The 25,692-nt window shown below is 48.6% G+C and overlaps 1 protein-coding gene across 2 annotated transcripts in view; it reads right to left on the bottom strand.

The window, feature by feature from the left end:
• The window catches only part of Iqgap1 (IQ motif containing GTPase activating protein 1), a 73,320-nt gene that overhangs the window by 3,546 nt on the left and 44,082 nt on the right, over positions 1-25,692 (bottom strand). Inside the window, exons 15-37 of one of the 2 annotated variants that reach the window (XM_042670420.1) lie at positions 25,172-25,335; positions 21,550-21,640; positions 21,200-21,367; positions 20,125-20,267; positions 19,276-19,446; positions 18,732-18,815; positions 18,569-18,640; positions 18,413-18,482; positions 17,971-18,179; positions 16,671-16,826; positions 16,093-16,256; positions 14,956-15,180; positions 12,643-12,783; positions 12,469-12,553; positions 11,324-11,556; positions 10,456-10,588; positions 7,976-8,078; positions 7,459-7,594; positions 7,057-7,144; positions 6,208-6,420; positions 4,404-4,570; positions 2,827-2,952; positions 515-623 (exon numbers count right to left, since the gene is read on the bottom strand). In XM_042670420.1, the coding sequence (XP_042526354.1) occupies positions 515-623; positions 2,827-2,952; positions 4,404-4,570; positions 6,208-6,420; positions 7,057-7,144; positions 7,459-7,594; positions 7,976-8,078; positions 10,456-10,588; positions 11,324-11,556; positions 12,469-12,553; positions 12,643-12,783; positions 14,956-15,180; positions 16,093-16,256; positions 16,671-16,826; positions 17,971-18,179; positions 18,413-18,482; positions 18,569-18,640; positions 18,732-18,815; positions 19,276-19,446; positions 20,125-20,267; positions 21,200-21,367; positions 21,550-21,640; positions 25,172-25,335 (3,251 nt within the window). The remainder of the gene's footprint in view (positions 1-514; positions 624-2,826; positions 2,953-4,403; positions 4,571-6,207; positions 6,421-7,056; positions 7,145-7,458; positions 7,595-7,975; positions 8,079-10,455; positions 10,589-11,323; positions 11,557-12,468; positions 12,554-12,642; positions 12,784-14,955; positions 15,181-16,092; positions 16,257-16,670; positions 16,827-17,970; positions 18,180-18,412; positions 18,483-18,568; positions 18,641-18,731; positions 18,816-19,275; positions 19,447-20,124; positions 20,268-21,199; positions 21,368-21,549; positions 21,641-25,171; positions 25,336-25,692) is intronic. The other variant, XM_042670421.1, reaches the window with a different exon arrangement.

Raw genomic sequence — 25,692 nt, 5'->3', positions numbered from 1 at the left:
GGAGCCGCATGTACAAAGCCAAGGGCTTGTTTCCAGAAAGACACCGGCCTGACAGGGTGTGTGTAGGGGTCAGGTCCCAGCTGTGGGACAAGCTGGCTTCCATCCTGGCGCAGCAAAAATCTAATTAGGCCTAGAAAGTGGTTCAGACTCAAAGCTGCCTGGATGTCGCTTATGAATCCTCTCAATGTGCTGACACTCTTTAATGTTTAAAACTTAGATATTTAAAAATGAAAACTAAGGCTGATTATGTTACCAAAACAAAAATCACTACAAAGTTCTTTTTCAAGCGGAGTTCCATTTACGAAGATACAATTCACATACACACTGCTAACCACGGAAGTACCTGTGTCAAATCGAAATGAGAAGGAAAGAGATTTGAAGCCACTGAGCTTTGACAGCTTCCAGTGGTCAAGTCCAGTCCAAGGCACTGGCTGGGCTGGACGGGATGGCTGTCCCCTGGGGCTGTGAGCCTGGGACTCCCCCCCACGGCTTTGCTCTACTCACGCAAACCCACCTGATAATGCAACATAAACGTCTCCATCTGCACGCCCATGAATTTGGCTTTCACCTCAAAGTCTCCAACTTCTTCCGTTGGACTGATTTCAAAGATAACATTTTTAAACCTGTTGAAACAGAACGTGATTTCTTCTCATGGAACAGGTCTAGTAGGAATCAGGTCTTGAGGGGGACTGGGGCAGGTGAAGCAGGTACCCCTGCCCCCACGCACACGCCACTGGGGAATGGCACACACTGTGGCCCTGGCCTTTCTCCTGCGCTGATGAATGGTCACGATAAAGGGAAATGGAGGCCGGGCACTGGTGGCTCACGCCTGTCATCCTAGCTACTCTGGAGGTTGAGATCTGAGGATCATGGTTCAAAGCCAGCCCGGGCAAGAAAGTCCATGAGATATCATCTCCAATTAACCACCAAAAAAGCCAGACATAGAGCTATTATAGCCCAAGTGGTAGAGTGCCAGCTTTAAGCAAAAAAAAAAAAAAGCTCAGGCCAAGTTAAAGCCCCATGACTGATGGAAAAAATAAAAAGGGAAATGGCGGAAAGTGGCTGGGAGGAGAGAGAAGGGAGTGTGTGCGCTGTGCTTGCTCATTTGTGGACTGGGAGGGTGAGAAGGAAAACCAAGGGGGCCAGGGAAAGAGAGCAAGAGGAGGAGGCTTCCTGCACAGGGGCGCCATGCGGCTGGGTGTCCTGGCACAGAGTGCCCTGGCAGCTGCCGCCGCCGCCACGGTCCCAAGGTGTTACGGGCCGGGAAATCTCACAGTACCAGCAACAAAGTGGGAGTGTGCTGTGCCCCAGGTGAACAAAGTACACCCCAAGATGGCTTATTATGAACCGCTGAGAACCAAGGATGTGCAGGAGGTTGCTGAGAAATGAAAGCTCACAAAACTCATGCACTCAAGTGTGCATGTTACTGAAATGAGACCAATTCCTAAGTCACTTCCTACAGACAGCTTTATGTAGTAATTGATTTTAGTGGATTTGGTTGCTTATCTGGTTTCTAGGCTCACAGCAGCAAATTAGAAAAGGAGCAAAAAGAGCTGAGCATTTGAATAACAGTGGAAAACAATGATAAAAAAGAAATAGACCACACAATGGCTGAGAGCTGTAATCCTCGCTACTCAGGAGGTAGAGGTAGGAGGCTCATATAGTCCAAATTTGGCCTACGCAAAAACTAGTGACCCTACCTGAAAAAATAACTAACACAAAAAAGGCTAGGAGTGTAGCTCAAGTATAGAGTACCTGCCTAGCAAGCAGAGGCCTTGAATTCAAACCCCATGGCCAGGAAAAAAAAACAAAAACAAAACCAAAAAAACCCAGAAAGAAGTAATAACTATTATGAAACAGATCAGAACAAATGTACCAAGTGCTCAACTAAAGAAACTTATAACAGCAAAGTATAGAAACAGAGACTAATCCCCAGTTGAAAAACTGACCAGAGAAAATATAGCTAAGCCATATTTAAAGCAGAAATATAAAATTAAAAAACAAACAAACCAAAAAACACCAAACCCACTACAGTGCTTTTCAACAAGAAACCTAAGAGATGCAAACTTTGAGAAAATACTTTAACATCATAAACGACTCAATGGTTGTGAGGGAGTGCAGACACTTTTGGACAGACGGCAGATGTCTTGGTAGCAGTGGACACAGACCTTCACAGCCACTGTGGACACAGGAAGGCAGCTCCGGGAAGGGGCTTTAGGCTTCACCATGTTCTCTAAGTCCAGTGACCAGCACGCATTTAGAATCAGAAAAAATGTAAGTTTCTTCTTAAACAGAAACAAGAAGAGACCCGTGGGCACCTGGAAGCCACGGCTAGCTGCAGGAAGGTCCAGCCAGTGCGTGCTGAGGCTGCTGGACCAATGACCTGCAGGAAGGCAGGTCAGATGAGTGTGCATACGTGACACAAGCTGCTCTTCCCAGAGAGAAAAAGAGTAAGGCCTGGCACTAGTTTCATATGGAATCATGTAACTATCTTGTACTGTTACCTACTCTGGGGTGAGACTGAAGAAACAGAAGGAATGACTTCCTGCTCTTAAGAGGAAAAATTAAGATGAGGTAACACACAAACGGGAGTGAAAAACAGGCGTGAACATGGGCACAGACTAAGAAAAAAAAATCTGCACTCTGCTTTGACAGATAAATTAACTCTGTGCGTGAAGCTTAAATCTGTACAGGAAAATTTATAAATAATCTATAGTATATGTAAAATAGCCAGGAAAGAGAAATAAAGACAAGAAGAAAAAAAGATGTGATGAATGCAAACTTCAAACCAGCTTGACAAATAAAGCAAGCAAGGTCGGAACTCACTGGTTGACTTGCAGGTCCTCAATCTCCAGGAGAACTCCCTTTTCATGCAGCCTGGCCGCTGTGTATTTCAGTGAGATCTTCTTGCTTTTCTTGCCTTTCATTTCTCTAGGCTTTTTGGAGACCCTGTTTATAACACAAAAATAAATAAATAAAATCCAATACTGAGCCGGGCGCCGGTGGCTCATGCCTGTAATCCTAGCTACTCAGGAGGCTGAGATCCGAGGATTGCGGTTCAAAGCCAGCCCAGGCAGGAAAGACCGTGAGACTCCTATCTCCAATAAACCACTAGAAAACCGGAAGTGACACTGTAGCTCAAGTGGTAGAGCGCTCGTCTTGAGCTGAAGGGCTGAGGGATAGCGCCCAGGCCCAGAGTTCAAGCCCCATGACCGACAAAAAAAAAAAATCCAATACTGTGTAATATTCCCTAAAATATGTTGAAGCACCTAGAGGCCTGTGACCAGTAATCTACGCTTGTGAGTTCTCAGGCCAAGAAGATACACGTTGGGACAAGGGAAGTTTAGAAACAGGTGTTCTTGATCCCGCCCACCCCGCCCATGCACTTTCTGTAAGTGACTATATGCTATGGGTCTATCTTTGAAAACCAAGGACATGAGGTCAGGAGGATCACCCTCAACGTTATTAGTGTAGCATCTCCAGAGCAGCAAACCAATGTGACAAAGCAGGGCTTCTGCTCCGAGGACTTAGCCCGGCACCTGCCTCTATCCTTGGAAAGGAGGGCCTCTGCCAGTAGGGAGAAAACAGTACTAAGTCCCAGGAGGAGCCAAGAACTCTCGGAGCCCCTTAGCAGTGCAGGGGAAGGTGCCTCACAGGAAGTTAAGCCAGGTCAGCAATCTCCACCTCCCCACACTCCTGTAAGAAGACCAGAGCTGGAAGCCTGCAATCTGCAACCCTGGAGGTTCAGGAACGCAATTCTGTGTAATATTCCCTCAAGTATGTGGAAGCACCTGGAGGCCTGCGACCAGTGATCTTCCACGCATGACTCTTCCTTTCTCATGCCAAGAAGATACTTTGGGACAAGGGAAGTTAGAAACAGGGGTTCTTGATCCCGCCCACCCCGCCCCACGTATACCAGACACCAGTGAACGGAACTAGGAATTTACACAAACAATGAGAGCCATCATAACCCATACAATGAAGAGATCCAGGACGTTTTAGGTAAAAATTTGCAGTGTCACATTAGGTGGTGTCTCTACCTCTTTTTCCCAAACCAAGTTCTCTCTCTCTCTTTAAATTTATTTTTAACTTAAAAAAATTTTTTCTTGGTCGTGGGGCTTGAACTCTGGGCTTGGGCACTGTCCCTGTGCTCTTCCGCTCAAGGTGAGCACTCTACCACTTGAGCCACAGCATCACTTCTTTTTAAACCAGTCCTGGGGTTTGAACTCAGGGCCGGGGAGAGGCTTTTTCTGAGTAGTTTATTGGAGATAAGAGTCTCACAGACTTTTCTTCCCAGGCTGGCTTTGAATCTTGATCCTCGGATTTCAACCTCCAGAGTAGCTAGCCTGCCTCCCACCCTAATTCTTTCCCCTGATAATTTTCAAAAAGAAAATGACACTCACTTGCCCTTGCTGGCTAAGTTATCCAAGCAGGTTTTGATGTAGCTTTTGTAGTAGTCCACCTGCTCACCATAGAAGGTGGCCTTTGAGTTCAGAGCAGTGTAGGTTTGTTGCAATTTCACTAGCTCGGCCTTCCTCCTCTGCCGGTATCTCCGTTGATTGCGAATATCCTGAGACACAGTGATCAGAATTAGGAAAATAACAGGTAACGTGTACGTCTCCAATCGTTTTCCCATCATTAAAACCTCTTGATGCATGGCTCTGCCTCAACAACGCATTCTTTTAGCAAGAGTGATTTAGTGGGATGTGGAGCAGGGAAGTAAAGACTCAAAATGGCAGGTCCTATCTGTGGACTATTCATTCTTTTTGGTCGGTCATGGGGCTTGAACTCTGGGCCTGGGCACTGTCCCTGAACTCTTCAGCTCAAGGTTACTGCTCTACCACCTGAGCCACAGAGCCACTTCCGGTTTTCTGGTGGTTAATTGGAGATAAAGACTTTCACAGACTTTCTTGCCTGGGCTGGTTTTGAACCAAGATCCTCAGATCTCAGTCTCCTGAGTAGCTAGGATTACAGGCGTGAGCCACCTGCACCTGGATGAGTATCCATTCTTACCAGCAATGGTGTGTGCTCACAAATTTAAAGAAATTAAGATATTCTATCTGTATCTTTCTAACAACAGAAGTTTCATGTCAGGCTTCCACGTTTATCGAATGGACTTGTAAAGCTGGGTAAGGACTCAAGTGTGCTGTCCAAGGAAGAAGATAAAGAGTAATAATATGTCAACTCCTGGCTTGCTGGGTGTGCAAGGCTTATCAAGTAGGATGACAGAGAATACCCACGAGAGACATGGTGGTACACGCCCATAATGCCAGCACTTGGGAGGCTGAAAAGTGCGAGTTTGAGGCCAGTCTGGACTACTACATAGCAAAGTGAAGGCCATTCTGTGCTACAAGGTAAATGCCTATTTAAAAATCACAACAAAGCAAAAATTAAAACAAGAGCATTAGGCTGGGAATGTGGCTTAGTGGTAGAGTGCTTGCTTAGCATGCATGAGGCACCGGGTTCCATTCCTTGGTACCACATAAACAAAAAATAAATAAAAAAATAATTTAAAAACAAAAAGCAGGGGCTAGAAATGTGGCTCAGTGGTAGAGTGCTTGCCTAGCATACATGAAGCTCTGGGTTTGATTCCTCAGTACCACACATACAGAAAAAGCCAGAAGTGGTGCTGTGGCTCAAGTGGTAGAGTGCTAGCCTTGAGCAAAGGAGGCTCAGGGACAGTGCCAAGGCCCTGAGTTCAAGGCTCAGGATTGGCAAAAAACCAAACCAAACCAACAACAACAAAAAACACCAAAAACACCCCAAAAAACAAAAACAAGAGCACCTCAGAAGTGGAGCTGTGGCTCAAGTGGTAGAGTGCTGGCCTTGAACTAAAAAGCTAGAGCAGAACACATGAGGGCCTGAGTTTAAGCCCCAGTACCAGCACACACAAAAGCCAAAAAACGTTGAGCACCTCACTTGCGATGAACACACAAATTAAGTTGGTTATTCTATGATATATATCATATTACACGTACTTAAAAAACCCAAAGAGTTCTTCAAGGCCAAAGAAAAATTTAGACCAGGAAGTTCTAGAATGTTCTCCCATTAACTTAAGCCATGGGATCAAGGTTCTGGTGCTGGGGAGTCAGACACTAATCTGCCCACAAGCCTAAGCTGAGTTCTCATCTGGTAGCTCTGTCTCTAGGAGCCTCGGACGAAAAGGCCGGGCATGGCTATTCCATGCAGGGCTCCTGTCCGCAGTACCCTGGCAATGTCGTTGATGAGCTCCTGGTATTTGTTCTTTGGGTCCACGGTCCCAAGCTCTGTCAGCTTCTTCAGACCCGTCTGGATCTTTTCCTTCTTCTCCTGGAGACTGAGGTTGCTGTCTTCCTTCACAGAGCGGGACTTTTTCATCTTGTCGGGAGTTTTGGCATCGCGGATGGCGCGTCTTTGCATGGCCCTCTGGTGCTCGGCTTCCTAGTGGAGAAAAAGTCCTTGGCAAAGTCACCACACCAATCCTAGGAAGTAATAGCAGATCTGCCGCCATCTGAATCCACCCATCTCCCAAATCCTGTTCTAGAAATAGAGGGAACAAACTGCACAGTGCCCAGGCAGATCTCTACCGTCCAGCCACAAAAACACTTTTCTCTGGGTTTCCTGGACTTTAGGTACAATAAAACCCTGGACTGTAGGTACAATGAGAGACTGGACTCTGTCTATAAATCCCTCATTTTTCGGGCTGGGAAGGTGGCTCAGTGGTAGAGTGCTTGCCTCACATGCATGAGGCCCTGGTTTCCATTCCTCAGCAATACATTAACAAAAAAAAGCCAGAAGTGGTGCTGTGGCTCGAGTGGTAAAGCGCTAGCCTTGAGCTGAAGAGCTGAGGGACAGCGCCCAGACCGAGTTCAGGCCCCACAATTGACCAAAAAAAAAAAAAAAACCCTCATTTTTCCACGTCTCATTTGGCACGTGGAAACGTCATGGTGTATAAATGTTCTAGAACACTGATGCATTCATCCCACTGAGGTCTCAGCCTCAGCCTTGAGGTGCACAAAGACTCTGCCCTGGCAAGCCCATCTACCTCGGGAGAGAGAAGCAAAACCCTAAACCCACCTGTTCACTGGTGGCTGGTGTTTCTAGGATCTCAGACAAGGTATCTCCTGGCTGGAAACGGATGACATCCACGATTAAACGTTTTGTGCTGCAATGAGAGGCAGGTGCACCTCGCGTGAGCGTGTGCGCGCTCCACAGCCAAGCGCTGCCTCACAGGGCTGGCGGGCAGCCCGAGCCAGAGCCGTGCTGCTTGCAACTCCCAAACGTACACTTCAAGTTTTTATACTGTAAAATAAGGCAGGTAGGTCCTGTGCCACGGACGACATGTGGGCGACCATCCTAAACGTGGATCTAACAGCCTGTGTACCACTTCCTGAATCCATCCAGCTCCCAAACCCCAGGCCAGGCGTGGCCTTGGGGATCCCTCAGCAAAGCTCCCCTCGCCTCCCTGTCTACACCTACTTCAGTAAGATGGCACGGGCGTCCATTTCCACGTTCCCATCTCCGGGCACATCGAACTTGTTGGTCAGGGTGAGAGACACTTCTGTCTTGGCCAGCGCCTCCTTACTTGGGTCATTTAGGCTGCCGCAGCTCTCCCCTGTAGGGTGGCGGGGTAGGGAGGAGGTGAAAGTAGCCCAAATAAGGTGGGTGCAAGTCTAAGATGCCACCTGAATCAGACAGGTCCAGGGTGGCAAGGGCTCCCAGTGAAGAGAGGAGGCAGTGTGCCATGGTGGAGGCAAAGGAGCAGCGCGAGGCCTGGCCGCCGCGTCTGACAGGTCGCCGGGCAGCGGCCCACCCCTCCCGTACTCAGCATCCTCATCACGCAGCTCTTACACTTTGGGTTTCAAACCGTCCATCCCTCCTTTCATTAGACTCCGGCCTTTTAGAGACCCCAAATCTGGTGAGGGCAAAAGCGGAGGAGAGACCTCTCCATCTCCTGCCTGCTCTGGTCCTGGCCGGCAGCAGGGAAGAGCCTTACCCAGCAGGGACTCCATGGTGGGCACCTCGCCGAGGTCATCCAGGAGCTCGTGGATCGGGTCGTTGTGCTCGGGGGCAATGGCGTCCTGGTGGTCCAGCAGGAGCTGAAAGAGCCAGCAGCGCCCCATTGCAACACAATGCCCGCCAGCAGATAAGCGACGCGCCCACCCTCCGACACAAACACCCTCAACCACACGACAATGGATCCAGCAGCTCCAGCAGCTCCGGGGCTCTGGAGGCTATGGAGTATGTCATGATGCACCAAAAAGAAATACTGGTGCTCGGGGGTTGGGGATGTGGCTCAGTGGTAGAGCGCTCGCCTAGCATGCATGAAGCCCTGGGTTGGATTCCTCAGTACCACATACACAAAACAAGCCAGAAGTGGTGCTGTGGCTCAAGTGGTAGAGTGCTAGCCTTGAGCAAAAGAAGCTCAGGGACAGGGCCCAGGCCCAGAGTTCAAGCCCTAGGACTGGCAAAAAAGAAAAAGAAAGAACGAAAGAAAGAGAGGGAGAGAAGGAAGGAGAGAGGGAGGGAGGAAGGGAGAAAGGGAGGGAGGAAGGGAGGAAGGGAGGAAGGAAGGAAGGAAGGAAGGAAGGAAGGAAATACTGGTGGGGTTGGAAAGGTGGCTCAGTGGTAGAGTGCTTGCCTTGCATGCATGAGGACCTGGGTTTGATTCCTCAGCACCACATAAGCAGAAAAAGCCAGAAGTGGTTCTGTGGCTCAAGTGGTAGAGCGCTCGCCTTAAGCTGAAGAGCTCAGAGGCAATACCCAGACCCAGAGTTCCAGCCCCACGACCGACAAAAAAAAAAAAAAAGAAAGAAAGAAAAGAAAAAAAGAAGAAAAAAAAACACTGGTGCTCTTAACCTCATGGCCTAAGGATTCAACTGCACCGAGCAAGAAAGAGCAACGTGACACAAGCTGATGCCAAATGCACCAATGTGTCCTGTAAGTACCTGTCACACAATTCATGCTTAGACTTCTGTGTGATGTCCCAGTGGATAAAACCCTCTTTTATTGTCAATATTAGGGTTTGAACTCAGGGTTTTATGCCTGCTAGGCAGATACTACCAACTGAACGACATCTCTAGCCCTTTATGTTTTCATTACATTTTGGTGGTATCAGGGTATGAACTCAAGGCTTCCTGCTTGCTCAGCTTGCTTGCTTGGTGCTCTGCCACTTGAGCCATGCCTCTGAGTTTTTTTGTCAGTCGAGGAATGCTGTTGTTGAGCTCTGTTACTCAAGGACGGCATTCTACCACTTGGAGCCACAGCTCCACTTCTGGTTTTCTGGTAGTTAATTTGGAGATAAGAAGTCCCGGGGCTTTTCTACCCAGGCTGTCTTTGAACTGTGATCCTCAGATCTCAGCCTCCTGAGTAGCTAGGACTGCAGATGGAGCCACAGGCGCCCGGCGAGCCCAAGTGTTTGCTAGTTTGGAATCTATTGGACTTTCCTGCCTGGGGCTCACTTCTCAGCCCCAGAAGCTGGGATCGCATGAGCCAGCCTCGGGGTCCAACTTGTTTCTGTCTTTTTTGGTCTCTTCGCTGTGCTTCCCATGCAGCTCAGCTGCTAAGACTGTGCCACTACATCTAATTTTTTTTTTTTTTGGTCCGTCATGGGGCTTGAACTCTGGGCCTGGGCACTGCCCCTGAGCTCTTCAGCTCAAGGCAAGCACTCTACCACTTGAGCTACAGCGCCACTTCTGGTTTTCTGGTGGTTTATTGGAGATAAGAGTTTCACAGACTTTCTTGCATGGGCGGCTTTGAACTGCAATCCTTAGATCCCAGCTTCCTGAGTAGCTAGGATTACAGGCCTGAGCCACCGGCGCCCGGCTGATCACTGACTTTTTTTTGCGGGTCGTGGGGCCTGAACTCTGGGCCTGGGCACTGTCCCTCAGCTCTTTAGCTTAAGGCTAGCACTCTACCATTTGAGTCACAGCACCACTTCGGCTTTTTCTTCTTATGTGGTGCTGAGGAATCGAACCCAGAGCCTCATGCATGCAAGGCAAGCGCTCTACCACGGAGCCACCTTCCCAGCTCCTCATCACTGTCTTAATGGAACTAAACAAAGCCTTCACGATGCCTTCACCCCAGGGGAGGCCTAAAAAAAAGATAGCATCTCAACTTCACTTACACTTTCTTTTTATGCAATGCTGGGATTTTGAACTTGAGGCCTTGTTGCTAAATAGGCATTCTACTACTTGAGGCATGCCCCTAGCTCTTCGCTTACAACACTTCAAACACCAGCCTGCGTCTTACGCAGGTGGCCTGGGATAAGCTGCAGAAACCCAGCGGTAGATACAGGGAACACAGGGTAGGCTGGGGTGAGCTAGGAGGCAGAGCACTTGCCTAGCAAACCAAAAGGCAGTAGGTTCAATTCCCAGCCCCCCCCCCCCCCACGTCAAAGGAGAACTGGGCGTCATTAGCATCGCAAGAAGGTGAGAGCCAGGGACAGCAATGAAGGAATTACCAAAAACCACTTACGGTGTGGGTGTTGATGATCTCACCGATGGAGATGTAGATAACAGGCTTGGTGAGCGTCACCAGGTCGGAGTACTCGTCCACATTGAATTTGTCCTGAAGCTCAGGGACATCGCAAGCCGTCTGGAAGAAGCGTCTGGAGGAAAGGCAGGAGGCAGCGCCCACACAAGAGGATGCGCATGAGAAGGTGGCAAGGGGACCGTCCACAATCGCTCGAGCAACGAGTTCAGACACAAGCCTGGTGGGGGATTTCGCCCCAGACAAACTGCTTGCTGCATGGGATACTGGTTCTAGAAATTTTTTTCTCCACTCAGTTTTACCCACACTTAAAAAGCATACTGAACCACACTTTAAAAAGCAGGTGCTGGTGGCTCACGCCTTTAATCCTAGCTACTCAGGAGGCTGAAATCTGAGGATCATAGTTCAAAGCCAGCCCAGGTAGGAAAGTCTGTGAGACTCTTATTTCCAATGAACCATCAGAAAACCAAAGTGGTGCTGTGGCTCAAGTGGTAGAGTGCTCGCCTTGAGCTAAAGCACTCAAGGACAGCGCTCAGGCCCAAGCCCCACGACCGACCAAAAAAAGAGCAGTTCCTAGACACCTGTGCTGTCTGCCTACGACAAGGCTCTCGAGTACTGAGTTCAAAACAATGTTAATTTGCAAATATGAGAACGTGCTTTCCAGTCCTAGTGAACAGCATGGTTTCTATGCCGAGTCTTGTCTATCTCATAGGAAAGTCCTCTTCAGTCTTTGGAGCCCAGAGCACATGGAACACAGCCAGCAAAAGCTCAGTAGTACTCAACTTTGACTTTCCCTCTGAGATAATGATACGCCCACAGAACCTCTCAGGCATCTCGTACCTCCTCCCCTTACCTGAATTTCTGGTAGGACTGGGAGAGGTACTCGTTAATGATGCTTAAGTGGGCATTGTCTCCCAGAAACATTTTATTGGAGGCTGCGTGCTGGAGCATCTTCGCAATGGAGCCCAGATTTCGGCGTTGGTCTGTGGTGAGCTGGCCTCCTGCCGACAGGTCGATGATATCGAAGGCGTCGGGGGCCACAATGGCGGGGTTCATGTACCGGTAGTACAGCAGGTTACCAATAATCTGGAACAGAAGCCACATAGTAAGCCACACATGACTTTGCTAGCCAAGAAGAACAAGAAAATGCAGTCCTGCGAGGAAAAAGTAAATAAAACACACATGCACACGTGCACGCACGCATGCACTGGCACATGCATGCACGCAGGACATCACACTTTCTCACAAGGCCCAGAACTAATAAAGTTTCTGTGGCTGGTTGTGAGGAACAAAGGAGAACTGAAGAGCAGTGTGAGCAATACATGAAGAAGAACTCAGAGTAAAACCGACAGTCTTAGTGCGTGCTCTGAGGAGGCAGAGGGCGCACAGCGGGCCGTCTGCACAGAGCCGCAGCAGATTCGTTAGGGACTCAGCACGCAACCGTTTGGCAAGTGTAATCTGCCCAACCCCTCATCCTTGTCCTGCAGACTTCAAAGGCCAAGGTCATGCCTCTAAATGAAGGCTACTCAACACACATCTCTTCTATAGAGGGAGTCAAGGACAGTCACAGCATTTTCCCTGGCGTTTCATTCAGAAAAAATAAAATTAATTCACCTGGACAGAAAGTCTAGAATCGAGGCCTCACTGTAGGAAAGCACAGAACTAGGAGAGAGAAGAAAAAAGCATTCAGATTAAAAAAAGAATAAAAAAAGAAAGGAGCAAAGTTGAGTAAGAAGGAGTTATCAGCAACAGCCTTAGCAGAAACCATTGAGCTTGCTGCTGTGCACCTGGCCACCAGCAGAGGGAGCAATTACTCAGCAAAAACAGGAAAAAAATCCACCTTCCTCTACTTGTTAATACATTTTGCGCGCCATTCAGATTTCACAGGAACTGTCTCATTTGCTCTTTCCAGTTGCCTTCAGAATTCACAATCGATGCGGGTCTACCTGAGCAGAACCTGTGCTGAGGCACGCTGAGGCCTGGCCTGCGGATTCTCACCTTCAGCAGCTCGTCCTCACCAGCATCAGGGAACTTCTCATGCAAGGAGTCCTTCAGCACCTTGGCGATGAAGCGCATCCCATAGCTGCGGGAGGGACAGAGGCTGGTGAGCAGGGCGGGAGCCGGCAGACTAGTGGCCGGCCCCAACTGGGTCCAACAAGCAAAGGCACTCACGGGATTTTGTCCACAGAGCTGATGATGGCTGAGAGAAACTTGTCTGTCACAGCCCTCATGTTCCTGATGGAGTTGTCTAGCCGTGTCTTCACCTCATCGTGAGCCAGGGCCTGCTCAGGGGTCACGTCATAGGGCAATTTGCTGGAAAGCAAAGCACCGCAACAGTGAGAATGACAGCTGGGAGGGAGGGGCCGTGTCATGCAGGCAGCAAGACAGGGGGGGGGGGCGGGGGCCCGAGGGGGGGATAACCAGCTGGGCTCAGAGCTGGTCAGTGGCAAGGCTACGGTCGGAACTCAGTGTGAACGCAAGCCAGACACAGTTACGCTCAAGATGAGTAGGACATGCCATCTGACATCTCTTACGGTCTGGTGGGAGAAGCACACACGCAGGGTATCTGTAAATGTCATGTCTGCACTAAGCATGGGGCTCAAGCATGACTGAGGCCCTGATTCCATCCCCAGCAATGGAAGAGAAAAAAGTTGACTAGCAGTGCTACACAACCACACGGAGGGACGTCTACTCCCGGGAAAAAGCAAAGAGGGCTTCAGCAAAGAAAAGAGCTCAGCTCAGAAGAAAGGAGAGGAAGGGGCTTGGAGGGGAGGCAGGCTGGGCTATGGTTCACTGACAGTGTCTAGTGGGAGAGGCCCTAGGTTCAGTCCTCAGCAGAAGAAATGTAAGGAGGGAGGGAGGAAGTGTGGAGGGAAGGGAAGAAGGAAGGAAGGAAAGGAGGGAGAGAGGAAGGAAGGAAAGAGGGGAGGGAAGGAAGGAAAAATGAAGGGAGGGAGAGAGGCAAGGAGGGAGGCAAGAGGGAAGAGTAAGTCCCTTTTGTTTGGCCGGTCGTGGGCCTGAGCTCTGGCCTGGGCGCTGTCCCTCAGCTCTTCAGCTCAAGGCGAGCGCTCTACCACTTGAGCCACAAAGCCACTTCCAGCTTTTTCTGCTTATGTGGTGCTGAGGGATGCATGCAAGGTAAGCACCCTACCACTGAGCCAACTTCCCAGCCCAGTCCTTTATCTTTTTGGTCGTGGAGCTTGAACTCTGGGCCTGGGCGCTGTCCCTTAGCTCTTCAGCTCAAGGGGAGCACTCTACCACTGGAGCCACAGCACCACTTCCGGTTTTCTGGTGGTTCACTGGAAATAAGAAGCTCATAGACTTTCTTTGCCTGGGCTGGCTTTGAACTGCGATCCTCAGATCTTAGCCTCCTGAGTAGCTAGTGAGCCACCGGTACCTGGCTTGTTCATTCTGTACCCAGGGTCATCTCATTCTGCATAGCGTCAGAGAGTGAGGTGGATGTGTGCTGTTCTAATGTGGGCTAGTGCCAGCCAACGAAGCAGAGGACATGGTGTCAGAAGGAAAAAATACACCAATTCCTTCATGGAGAAAGTTTTGCTATAAAGTAAATAGGCGCTACCACCAGCAGCATGCTTAGTGACAGATCCATTTCCATTACTGGTCTGTAAGGCACCTTTGAATGGATGTGCAAAGTTCTCCCTCTCAGCTCGAGGGCTTCCTGTCATTTCCTGCGTCTACTCCACAGGAAGGAAAACTCCCACCTCCTCACCCCGGCTCTCTACAATCACAGATGCTTTGGTTCTCTGAACTTACTCTCTTAGCATTACTTTACTTGCTTTTTTGCTCAAGGCTAGAGCTCTGCTACTTGAGCCACTGCTACTTGTGGCTTTTTGGTGGTTAACTGGAGCTAAGTTTTATGGACTTTCCTGCCCAGGCTAGCTTCAAACTGTGGTCCTCAGATCTTGGCCTCCTGAGTAGCTAGTCGTGAGCTGCAATGCCCTGTGTGAGCATTACTTTCGTTTTAGATGCATTCATGGTGGTGGTTTACTGTAGCTCAGTATCCAGGGCAGCCCGCCACTCTTATCTCCTTCCATGATTGAGCAGTACCTTTGTCTCCAGAAGCCTTCCCCCCACTTGTATCTCTAGTCATGCCAGGCTCCTCTCCAGTCCTCAGCCTCCTCAGGCAGCCCGCTGGCCAGGCTGGCCCTACGTTCCCCATTAGCCCACAGCTACACGGGCTCTCCGAACCACCACCTCACACCAGCAACGTGTGCGGCACAAAGCTTCGTGAAACTCGTGCTTATTGTTATCTATATGCACCTGCTTGCTGTCCCCTGCCCCAGTCAACTATGAAGAGAGGCAGTGGACCTGTCTGCTTTAGTCCCTACCACAAGTGTGACTGTGCACAGGAAGTGAGGACAGTGATCTAAGAGCTGTGTGCACAGCCATGGGTTTGCAAGGAAAGGTAACTGCGTTGTTTTGAAGCTGGAAATGAGAAGAGGGTGAGCACACTGGGTGTCCTACCTGGCCTCCCCAGTCTGAGACTCCATCTGGTTCACCCAGGACTTATAGATATCCACTGGGTCGGTTTTGATGTTGAGAGATTTGTCGTCCATGATCTCTTTCACGACAGGAGCCAAGATCTGTCTCAGAGCATTTTGGCCCCGGGCGCCACGATTGAAACTGACAACCATCTTAATAACTGTAGGGTTTCCTGTGACAATCTCTTGAATCTGATCCACCTTTGATCTAAATATCACCAAAAGCAAAATCAGTTTAAATAGCCGTGGAATCATGAACTTGAAGATCCTGCCTCCTGAAAGCAGTTCCAGAACTCACAAATTGTTCCTGAGCCACCTCATTTAGGGAGACATGACTGGAGCCTTCATGTGTAGGTAAGTTTTTTGTTTTTTTCCAATCCTGGGGCTTGAACTCAGGGCCTGGGCACTGTCTCTGAGCTTTTGCTCAAGGCTAGCACTCTACTACTTGAGCCACAGCGCCACTTCTGGCTTTTTCTATGTATGCGGTATTGAGAAATTGAACCCAGGGCTTCATGCATGCTAGGCAAGCACTCTACCACGAAGCTACATTCCAGTCCGTATGGGTAAATTTTACTTCAAATTATATCTTTCTTTCCTTATTTTCCTTTCTTATTTTCTTTGGGAGATGCGCAGAGCAGACCTAGGGTTTGAACTCAGGGCCTGGAGCTGCTCCTGAGCTTCTTTGTGCTCAAGGTTAGTGCTCTACCACTTGAGTACAGCACCACTTTTGGCTTTTTCTGAGTAGTTTACTGGAGATATGAGTCTCAGGGACTTTCCTGCCTAGGCCTGCTTTGAACCGTGATCCTCACATCTCAGCCTTGTGAGTAGCTAAGATTATAGGCGTGAGCCACCAGCGCTTGGTAAGATGATATCTTAATAGAAAAGAAGATGTAACTGAATGTAACCTCAAACTTGAGAGTCTGAAAACTGGGATTACAGATGTGTGTCACCACATCTGGCTACATGGTAAGACCCTGTCTTTTACAAGCGGTTACTTCTTTAGTGTATTTTTCATAAATGAACTGAGATCAGGAAAAGGCACAGGCAAGGGCTGAATCTGAATTAAGTGCCCCTGTGACCACAGGGAGAGGTCTGTGGAATTGCAGAAATCTGCTCGTACTTGATCTCCTCCTGGAGTGCCGTCTTGAAGAGCCGCAGGAGCAGGTACTCCTCTCTCTGGTTGGATGCGTAGTTGTACAAGGTGAAGATCACAGAGTCCATGAACTTGGTGGACTTGTTCTGAGGCATCTGGAAGATCAGCTTGGCCAGATAGGTGGGATTGGTCTGAAAGAAAACCAAGGAAAAAGTACTTCCCTGATGATAACACGGCTTATGCAAAATGAGCTTTCCAAGCTCAAGCACTAAAGACACAGCCTTCCCTTGCTATACTGTGGTTCACTTATTGTGGTTTCGCTGTATTGTGGGTTTTTTAAAAAAACCCTAGTGATCCCTCACCTGCCGCAGGAGTTAGGTTCCAGAGACCTGCGGGAACCTGAGTGAAAGTCTGTGAAGCAGCAATAAGTGAAGGTGAGCTAGCGAGGGATGACTACCTAATGCTGCTACTTTGTGGATTTTCGCCGATCCACGTACGTGGAAGTAAGTGGCCACCACGCACGTGTGCATGTCTGTGGAAATCAGAAGAACTTCCAGAGAGATCGAAGGAAAAGTAAACTAGCAGAATTTTACAATACCACTTACTTGCAGTAGGTAGAACAGGTGCTGATAAGCTTCCAGCCTCTCTCTCTTCTCCTTGCTCAAAGCCTTCAGGCCTCCTTTCTGCTTGTTTAGCATCATCATGTCAGACAACTGTTCCTTGTTTTTTTTGGTAAGTTTTTTACTGTGGGAAACCACATCCTATCAACAGAGACCACACAAAGAGCAAAGGAGTTTTCAAGAGGAAAGCACGGGAGTGAAACTCTTGGCAGCTGCACGTCTGTCAGAGGCTGCCCGCCCGAGGGTCTGCTGTTGGTGCACCCGCTACACACTGTGAAGCTCCACCCCTCTGCAGCAGCCCAAGCTACCCCACTCCTACTTTCATGTCCCATATGGGACCTGAGCCTGATTTCTCCAGGCGGGCTTCAGGGACAAATGTCCACCCAGTCAAATCAGGAATTCAATGACTAGAAATCTACCTTAAAAATGTTTGTTTACTTATGCTCTACATTTTGGGACGGGTCTCCCTATAGAGTCCTAGCTGACCTCAAATTTGTCATCTTCCTGCCTAAGCCTCCCACTTGCTGGGGTTAGAGGCATGCACTAAACAATCTTGTGGAGTTCAGCTGTAGCTCAGTGGAAGCATTCGCCTATCATACCCAAGGCATCAGCTTACTTATAGCACAGTCCCCCCTCCCCCCCCCAAAAAAAAGAATAAAGAAAATGAAACAAGACAAAAGACAAAACATGTCTTAAGCCAAGCATGGCGTTAGCTTCGCCTAGCATGTATGAGACAGTTGGTTCAATTCCAGTCCTGCAAAGAGAAAATAAACACTAAAATCACATGCATGGTGACTCATGCCTATCGCTTCAGCTACTTGGGAAGATGAGGCAGGAGGATAATTTGAGCCCAGGTGTTTGAGGTCAGCCTTGAACACATAGAGACCTCTCTCTCTCCCCCCCCCTCCCCCCGAATGTAATCAAAGCTCATAACTTCTGCACAGAAACTGCAAAATAATCCATAAAAAGATGTGGAGACAGACTAAATGTGAAGCAGTGGTGGAATGGAGGTAACTCGCAGAGGAATGTCTAGAACATACCAAGGTTTCTAATCACACAGACAGCCCCATCCACCAACAGTGAATACAAATGTAGACTACAAGATGACTGTGAGATTTTTTTTACCTTTTTTTCTAACATTCTAATAAACTTTGATTTCAATTTAACAAACTCTCACAGCATTATCAGCTGAGAAAGAAGTTAGCTTGACTATCTCTGTGAGTTAGGAAGAGAAGCAGGGGTCAAAGCTACACAAAGTCACACAATATACGCACACAGGCCATACCTGCAGTGTGATTTTATTTTTCACAAGCAGTCCAATTTTGATGTCCATGAGATTGAGGTCATTCTCCAGCTGCTGGTTGGACCGGATGAGGGTGATGACTTCTTCCCGTATCTTCATAAGGTCAAGTTCCTCCTGGAAGTCCTGATCACTCTGGTCCAGGAGGTGGACAAACTTACGGACCACAATCATGGGAGGGTCCTCAGCATTGACTGGCATTGGAAAAAAACAGGCATCAAGGAGATGAGCTACCAGAGCCTGCTCTGAGTTCCAGTCCTGCGTAAGACACACAGCTACCACGTGCAGTCTCCCCAGTCATGCAGGGGCTATGTGGTGGCAGCTAGACAACTAGCCACGTGCTGGCCAAGGGGCTGCCACAGCCAGGCCTTCAGGACCACCTGGCTCTCAAGCACCTCAACTCTGCCCCGCTGGGCTCGTTACTCACTCAGAGTCTTGTAGTCGTCACGAGCTTTGTTTGCCCGAATAAAAGCCTGGATTTTGATGATGTCATTTATCTGAGGAACAGGAAGAACACTTTGCTCACTGTCCACAGATCTGTGACAGAAGTATCTCTCCTGGCCTGCCAACCCTCGGGACTTACGTGGTCTCGGAAATATTGCAGGCGGTCTCTGTAGCGCTTTCTGGCTTGATGCATCCTGGCCAGAGACTGAATCTGTGGGGAAGGATCCTGAGCTTAGAAATGTCCTTCAGTCCAGCTTGCCCCTCTTGCCCTTTGCGTGGAGAAGCATGCGTGGCTGCCATACCTTCACGACTTCATCTCTGTGGGAGCGCAGGTAGGCTAACCGATCTTGATATGCCTTCTTCTGCTTGTATCCTCTCCACTGGGACTAAAGGTGCCAAATATCACAGATGCTGCGTTACTTCCCAAGAATGGTGGGAGCTAAAACAGTCCTTCACGCTGATACTCCGAGTACTCTTGCACAATGAGGCAGTTCTAGTGTCGACCAAGCCCCGACATCTGCATGCCCTCATGCTCCCTCCCAGGCTCGAGCTGGCAAGTCTGGGTAGAGCATGTCAGCACAGAGTTTCACAGGTCTGGCCACACCAGGCCAGAACTCCTGACTCAGAATTCTTTCAAACCCCTTGTTTGGCTCAAGGTTCAAACCTTACCAAAAGACATAGTGACAGGCGACAAGAGGGAGGGGTGCCCCAAACTGCTGTGCCCCCCTCACACACTGTTAAGCACACGGAAAGATGAGGAAGAAGCCAGATGTTAAGAAGCACGGCTGACATTTATTCTCTTGCTCTAGGAGCCGCCTGCTGTGTGGGTCTTGGGCTGGGAAATACCTGAATGCAGGTGATAGCAGGGATTTGTTTCTTCAGGAAGTTCATCCTGGTTCGGAACTCCTGCCGAACCAGGTATCCACGGCAGCAGGCCTGCAGCTTGGTGATCAAGCCTTCGTTGGCCAGCCACAGCTGTTCTCGATTGTACGCAGCAGTCACCCCCGAGATGGAGCTCTGCAAAGGCATTTATTTCCTCCTTACTGAGGCCCACATCTGTGCGCCACCCCCTGCTAAAAAACTGCCAGCCAAGACCCCTCGCTGACATGGGTCTCCCCTCCTTCTTCCACCCACCCCTCTCCCCACGGATTGTGCTAGGCACAGTGGTAGGTTGAGTTCAACAGGCCTAGAAGGCCAGGGTGTGGAACACTCTCATACTCAGACTGCTAATGGTCTCACAAAGCACACTGGATGGGTTGGGCTGTTGCTGTGGACAGTAAGAATGTTCAGTTTTCAATCAGTGCAGCAAAACAATCAGATTTCTTTCCAGAAAAGTGGCTCTTTTGACAGAGTACCTGACCTGACAGCCCAGACTGGGGTTCTAAGCCAGGGCATGAACAAGGTGCTGCTGCTGTAGCTAGAATGAGGACAGTGGCAAAAAAATCATCTGTGACCCACTGAGATGCTCACTTGAGAGAGAGAGAGAGAATATAGCATGTTTTTGCTTTTCCTCCCTTCTGCCTTTGTCTTCCCCAAAGCACCAAAAACCAATTTCTCCCAATAGTACTGCATACTTTGTAAGTGTCAGAGTTCTGACACACTGCTGCTCTGAGCCAGTCTAGGATGTCTTCTTCTTCTCCTCCTCCTCCTCCTACCCCCTCCCCCCACCTCCTCATAACAACAAAGGAGACCTACCTGGATTTCCTCCCGACACAGCTGCCTCGAATTCTGCACGAAGTCCGGGGGCTCGTCCCACCCTCCTCCTTGCGTCTCCAGGTTGTGGTAGTAATAATATCCACCCTTGACCCAGTGCTTCACCCACTTGCTGCTGCTGTCCCCTAGTGGAAGGGAAGATAAAGAAACTGAGCCCTACTCCTCATGCCGCCTAATGTCACGTGTTCATGAGGCCTGCTTCCAAACCTGCTCTTGGATCTTCAACAGTGTAGGGGCAGCCCAGGGCTCCACTAGACTGGCTGTGTACTGTTCGAGCTCATTCATAAATGCATTAAGCAAAGAAAGCAGGGGTGGGCAGGGGGGAAAGGAGAGAGTAATGGAGGGTGATGGGATCACCTTGCATCTATCTATCTTATATATATATACATATGTAGATATGTGTAAATATAAATGTGTGTGCATGTGTATATAATGAAACCTATCAATACTGTTTGAGGATGGAAGAAGGAAGAAAAGGGGCTAATAGATAAGTGAACTCAAAATATATTGAATGCACCTATGGAATTTTCACTATAAAATCCCCTTGTACTACTAAGTCCTAATAAAAATAAAGAATTAAAAAAACCTATGAAGAAGCCAGGTGCTGGTGGCTCATGCCTGTAATCCTAGCTACTCAGGTGGCTGAGATCTGAGGATTGTGTTTCAAAGCCAGCCCGGGCAGGAAAGTCCATGAGACTCTTATCTTCAATAAACCACCAGAAAACCGGAAGTGGTGCTGTGGCTCAAGTGGTAAAGAGCTCGCCTTGAGCTGAAGAGCTGAGGAACAGCGCTTAGGCCCAGAGTTCAAGTCCCACAACCGACAGAAAACAACAACAAAAAACTATGAAGTACAGTGATGGAACTAATATGACTTTGCTCTTGTCATTCTCTACTACAACTGGCTTAACTTCCTAAAGATTTAGATAACCAGGACCACAAACACCCTGTAAAAGATGAGCCTAGCTCTCCATGCTGCATGAAAGCAAGCTTCCCCTGGTCTGTCGCCTCGTGCGCCACTGCCTCATGTCAGGCACATTTCATTTTTTTCATGACTCACCTGCTGCCAGTTTTTTCCTCTTGGCTTCAGCAAGGTCACTCTGGTAGGTCTCGCCACACTCGGGGATGACTCCGTACAAGCCAACATCCGGGGAACGGAGGGCGCTCAGTGTTCTGCCAACATCACCGCTCTCTACTGCCTCGTTAATGGCAAAAACTCCCAAGGCAACTGCCAGAAGAAAAGTATCAACGTGAAGGTCTGCAGAGTATCGGAATTCCCATGTGAATTCACCTAACTACACCTACTGGGCAGCCCCCGTCACCCTCAGCCAGAGATCTTGGTTAGGGTGGACACAGAATACCTCACTATCCTCACCCCCCACCAAAACAAGTAAAGCCATGGACACATACACCGCTGTGCTTCCTGGGTGTCTTTGTTGGACTGCCAGATTCCACCTTGAATTTCATCCAACCACAACACAGCTGACTCATCCTGGGTTTCCTATGTCATTAAAAGCAAAACTGTAAGTATCTATGTCACCAATGTCAGTAAAGATATGTGGGATGGGGGCTTCTAAGAACCAATCAGATCAGACAGGGAAAGAAGCGCCAAACACAACACATAGGGGCTCAGCAGACAAAGCCAGGCATCAGAAAACTGGTAGAGGGGCTGGGAAGGTGGCTCAGTGGTAGAGCACTTGCTTGGCATGCATGAGTCCTGGGTTCTATTCCTCAGTACCACATAAGCAGAAAAAGCCGGAAGTGGCACTGTGGCTCAAGTAGTAGAGTGCTAGCCCTGAGCTGAAGAGCTGAGGGACAGCGCCCAAGCTCACAGTTCAAGCCCCACGACCAACAACAAAAAAGCCTCGTAGAGATGAGGAGGAAAATGGCTCAAAAGTAAGGGAAGGACAGATGATGAAATCAAGTGGGTCAGCATTAAAAGGGACAAGAGGGGCCCAGACTGACGGTGGTCGCAGCGGGGACACACGCAAAGGCACAGTGCTCACCTTAGCCTCCTGTGCAGCAAGCAGCACTCGGGATGCGGACAGGCCCTATGACTACTCTCGTCTTCACATGGTCAAGTCTTACTTTAGCCAGAACCCTTTAATGATTACATCTAAAGCCTGGTGCTGCTGCAGAAAGTCTAAACTTATCCTAGATTCTATTCTAGAGCTTCACTATTGAATCAGTTGTTGGGAACTTCAAAACACATTTCACACAGAAACCTAAGAAGTGACTATCCGGGTGCCAGTGCTCACGCCTGTGACCCTAATTACTCAGAAGGATGAGATCTAAGATCTGAGGGTTATGGTTCGAAACCAGCCCATGCAGGAAAGTGACTTTTTTTTTTGATAGGGGCTTGAACTCAGGAAATGGGCGCTGTCCCTGAGCGATTTGTGCTCAAGGCGAGTGCTCTACCACTTTGAGCCACAGCGCCACTTCCAGTTTTCTGCTGGCTATAGGATTATAGGCCACCAGCACCCAGCTTTTGCTTAGTATTTCTCCACGCAAGAATCTGGCTGTCACTGTCTGATTCAGAAAAGCCACTTAAGCCCCAGGAAGTCAGCATAGCCATGGGGACTTGGCACGACAGATTATTCTACTGCTTGTATCCTGCAATTGTGAGAGCCAGAGCTGGCAACTACTGCAGACACCATTAGATCTCAGTGGCTGGACTGAGCTTGGTCAGCTAGCTGTCCCGAGGAGAGAGAGGGTTAGATCTTGGTTGCTAGGTAGTTTGTAAGCTAGCTGTTCCGAGGAGGAAGAGGTTCTTTTTGTTGTTGTTGTTAAGATGTCTTTAAGGTCTTCATGGACAGCACCAATTCAGCAGACTAGTGTAGCATTCTTCAGAAAAAGTGCACCAAGTGTTTTACATGCCAGGTGGTGAGTCAAATGTTTACAGTGTTCTTGGCAAACCTAACATGCCGCTTGGACTAACAGCAACTAGGCTGAATAGTGGCTCAGTGATACAGTGCTTGTCTCACAAGCATGAGGCCCTGAGTTCTATCCCCAGTACTGAGGAAAAACCAGGTGCTGGTGGCTCACGCCTATAATCTTAGCTACTCAGGAGGCTGAGATCTGAGGACAGTGGTTCAAAGTCAGCCTGGGGAGGAAAGTCCATGAGACTCTTATCCCCAATTAACCACCAGAAAACTGGAAATGACACTGTGGCTCAAGTGGTAGAGCTCTAGCCTTACACTGAAGAGCTCAGGGGCAGCACCCAGGCCCAGAGCTCAAGCCCCAAAACCAACCAAAAAGAAAAATCACTTACATTGTTTTATGTAAATATGGTTTCCTAAGGCTTCAATGAGGCAGAATAAAGAACTTAAGTCAACAACCATGACTGTGTAGTTCAATGTCTGGGCTTGGGGCAAAGTAGAGAGATTCTCTTCTGGACAGCTGGCATTCACAACCTTCTGGCAGGCTGGCACTCCTCCCTCCCTGACACTCTCAAGAGCCATGTGGCCACAGCCCTCCAGTTTAGTGCTGCTCAGGGTACAAAGCCTCCCAGGGCATCAGAAACTGAGAGCAGTCCTCTTTTCAAAGGATAGTTTTAGAAAGAAAGGCTAACCAGATTGCATGCCAGGCCTGTCCCACTTTTAATAAGCTCAGTCTCAGGAAAGGAAAAGGGGCACGGAATAGAACGAAGGAACGAGATGGGGGTAGCAGCAGATCCTGGTACCCTGCTCTGCTGCAGGCCCTTTCTACTGCTAAAAATAGAAAGTGACCACACAAACCCCTAGAGCCCTAGAAATAAGTGCTGGAAATGCTAAACAATAGTTCCGATGTGAAAACTACAGGGAGTCAGTACAGGCTTGGGGTCATATAAGCAAGGGGGCTGAGGTTCAGCCTCCAAAAGTAGCAGCCCTAAGTCTTTGCATCATAAAAAAGAAGCCATTTTTTGGTTCAGTTTTAGATATTCCACATAGAATATCCTTGAGTAGGATGTGCTAGCTTTACTGGAGAATTTCTGTTTCAAGTTCGCTAGTTCTTTACAAACACTTCCAAAAGTACAGATGGAACACATCCCAACTCATTCTCTAAGACCAGTGTACCTGAATTCCAGCACCACACACAAAGACACCACAGCCAACTACAGACTGAATTTGAATTAAGGTATCATACTTGCTAAATTTGTATTTGCTAAATTTGGACTTGCTAAATTTGTATTTCAGTGGTAATTTTTTTTAAACCATTCCCAAAATGGCTCATAGGACTAAGAGGCTAAACTGATGTCTAAAAACAGACAATTCTACCTAAAGGGTAGTTTACCCGATTTGGCCTGGCAATGTCAAGCAGATTTTCCTGTAATTATTCCTACACTTGTGAGGAACTCTGAAGTTATTCCACAGCTAAAGGAAAAAGTGTCAAGCTCCACCCACTTCCTCTAAAAGTTAAATCCTTTGACCAAAACCTTACCACATGAGTGAGAGCTATCTTTAGAAGTTATGTCCCCAACCTACTTTCCTTTTCACACATGGAAGGAACCTGGGTTATTTTCGCAAACCCTCTTTGAGAGTCAGGCATCAGGCTCCCAATGGACTCTCCAGGCAGTAAAAGCAGACCATGACTTCAGAATCATCCAGCCAAGCTGGTGTCAGAGAATCCCAATCAGCAGAACTAAAACCTACAAAGCTGGAATGATAAAGTAAGGTTTTCTGTGTGTGTTTGTGTGCACATGAATGCGCCAGGACTTTGTCCCCGTGTCTGAGCAGTCTACCACTTAAGCCACAGCTCTACTTCTGGCTTTTTGATGGTTAAGTCTCACACTTCTCTGTCTGGGCTGGCTTTGAATCACAATCTTCAGATCTCAGCCTCCTGAGTAGCTAGGATGATAGGCATGAGCCACTGGTGCTCAGCTCTGGAACTTATATTTTGATATTTACTTAAAGAGACATAATATAGGCTGGAGACATGGCTCTAGCAAGCACAAAGCCCCAGAACACCAAAGAGAGAGGCAGACAGAAGAGACAGACAACTATCTAGGAGCGCTGAAGAGCTCTGAAGGAAGAGCAGCCCCAATGGCGCTCACCTGGGCCTTTTCTCTCTTGGCGCGGATCAGGGTGTCCTGGTAGTGCTGGGCCACTCCCGCAAGGACCCCCTCCAGCTTGGCTGCAGGAATCTGCAGAGCCTGCAGCGTCTTCTGGGCGTCTCCTTCATCCAGAGCTTCATTAATTAGACCAATGGCCAAAATACCTAAATGCCCACAGAAAAGACACTGTGTTTCCATTAAGGAATTTACAAATGAACCAATGGTCCCTGGGCCAGTGGTACGTAGCTCAAGTCCTGGCAACTAGGGAAGCTGAGGAAGGAGTATTGCTTGGGCCCAAGGTTTGAAGTAGCCTTCTTAATTTTTTTTTTTTTTTGTCAGCCGTGGGTCCTGAACTCTGGGCCTGCACACTATCCCTGAGCTCTTCTGCTGAAGGCTAGCACTCTACCACTTGAGTCACAGCACCAATTCTGGCTTTTTCTGCGTATGTGGTATTGAGGAATAGAACCCAGGTGACCTTGCATGCATGAGGCCCTGGGTTCTATTCCTCAATACCACATACG

This window comes from Dipodomys spectabilis, unplaced genomic scaffold (genome assembly GCF_019054845.1).
Source record: "Dipodomys spectabilis isolate Male_0828 unplaced genomic scaffold, ASM1905484v1 ptg000552l, whole genome shotgun sequence".
NCBI classification, from domain to species: Eukaryota; Metazoa; Chordata; class Mammalia; order Rodentia; family Heteromyidae; genus Dipodomys; species Dipodomys spectabilis.
This window is presented reverse-complemented; position numbering and strand designations above follow the sequence as displayed.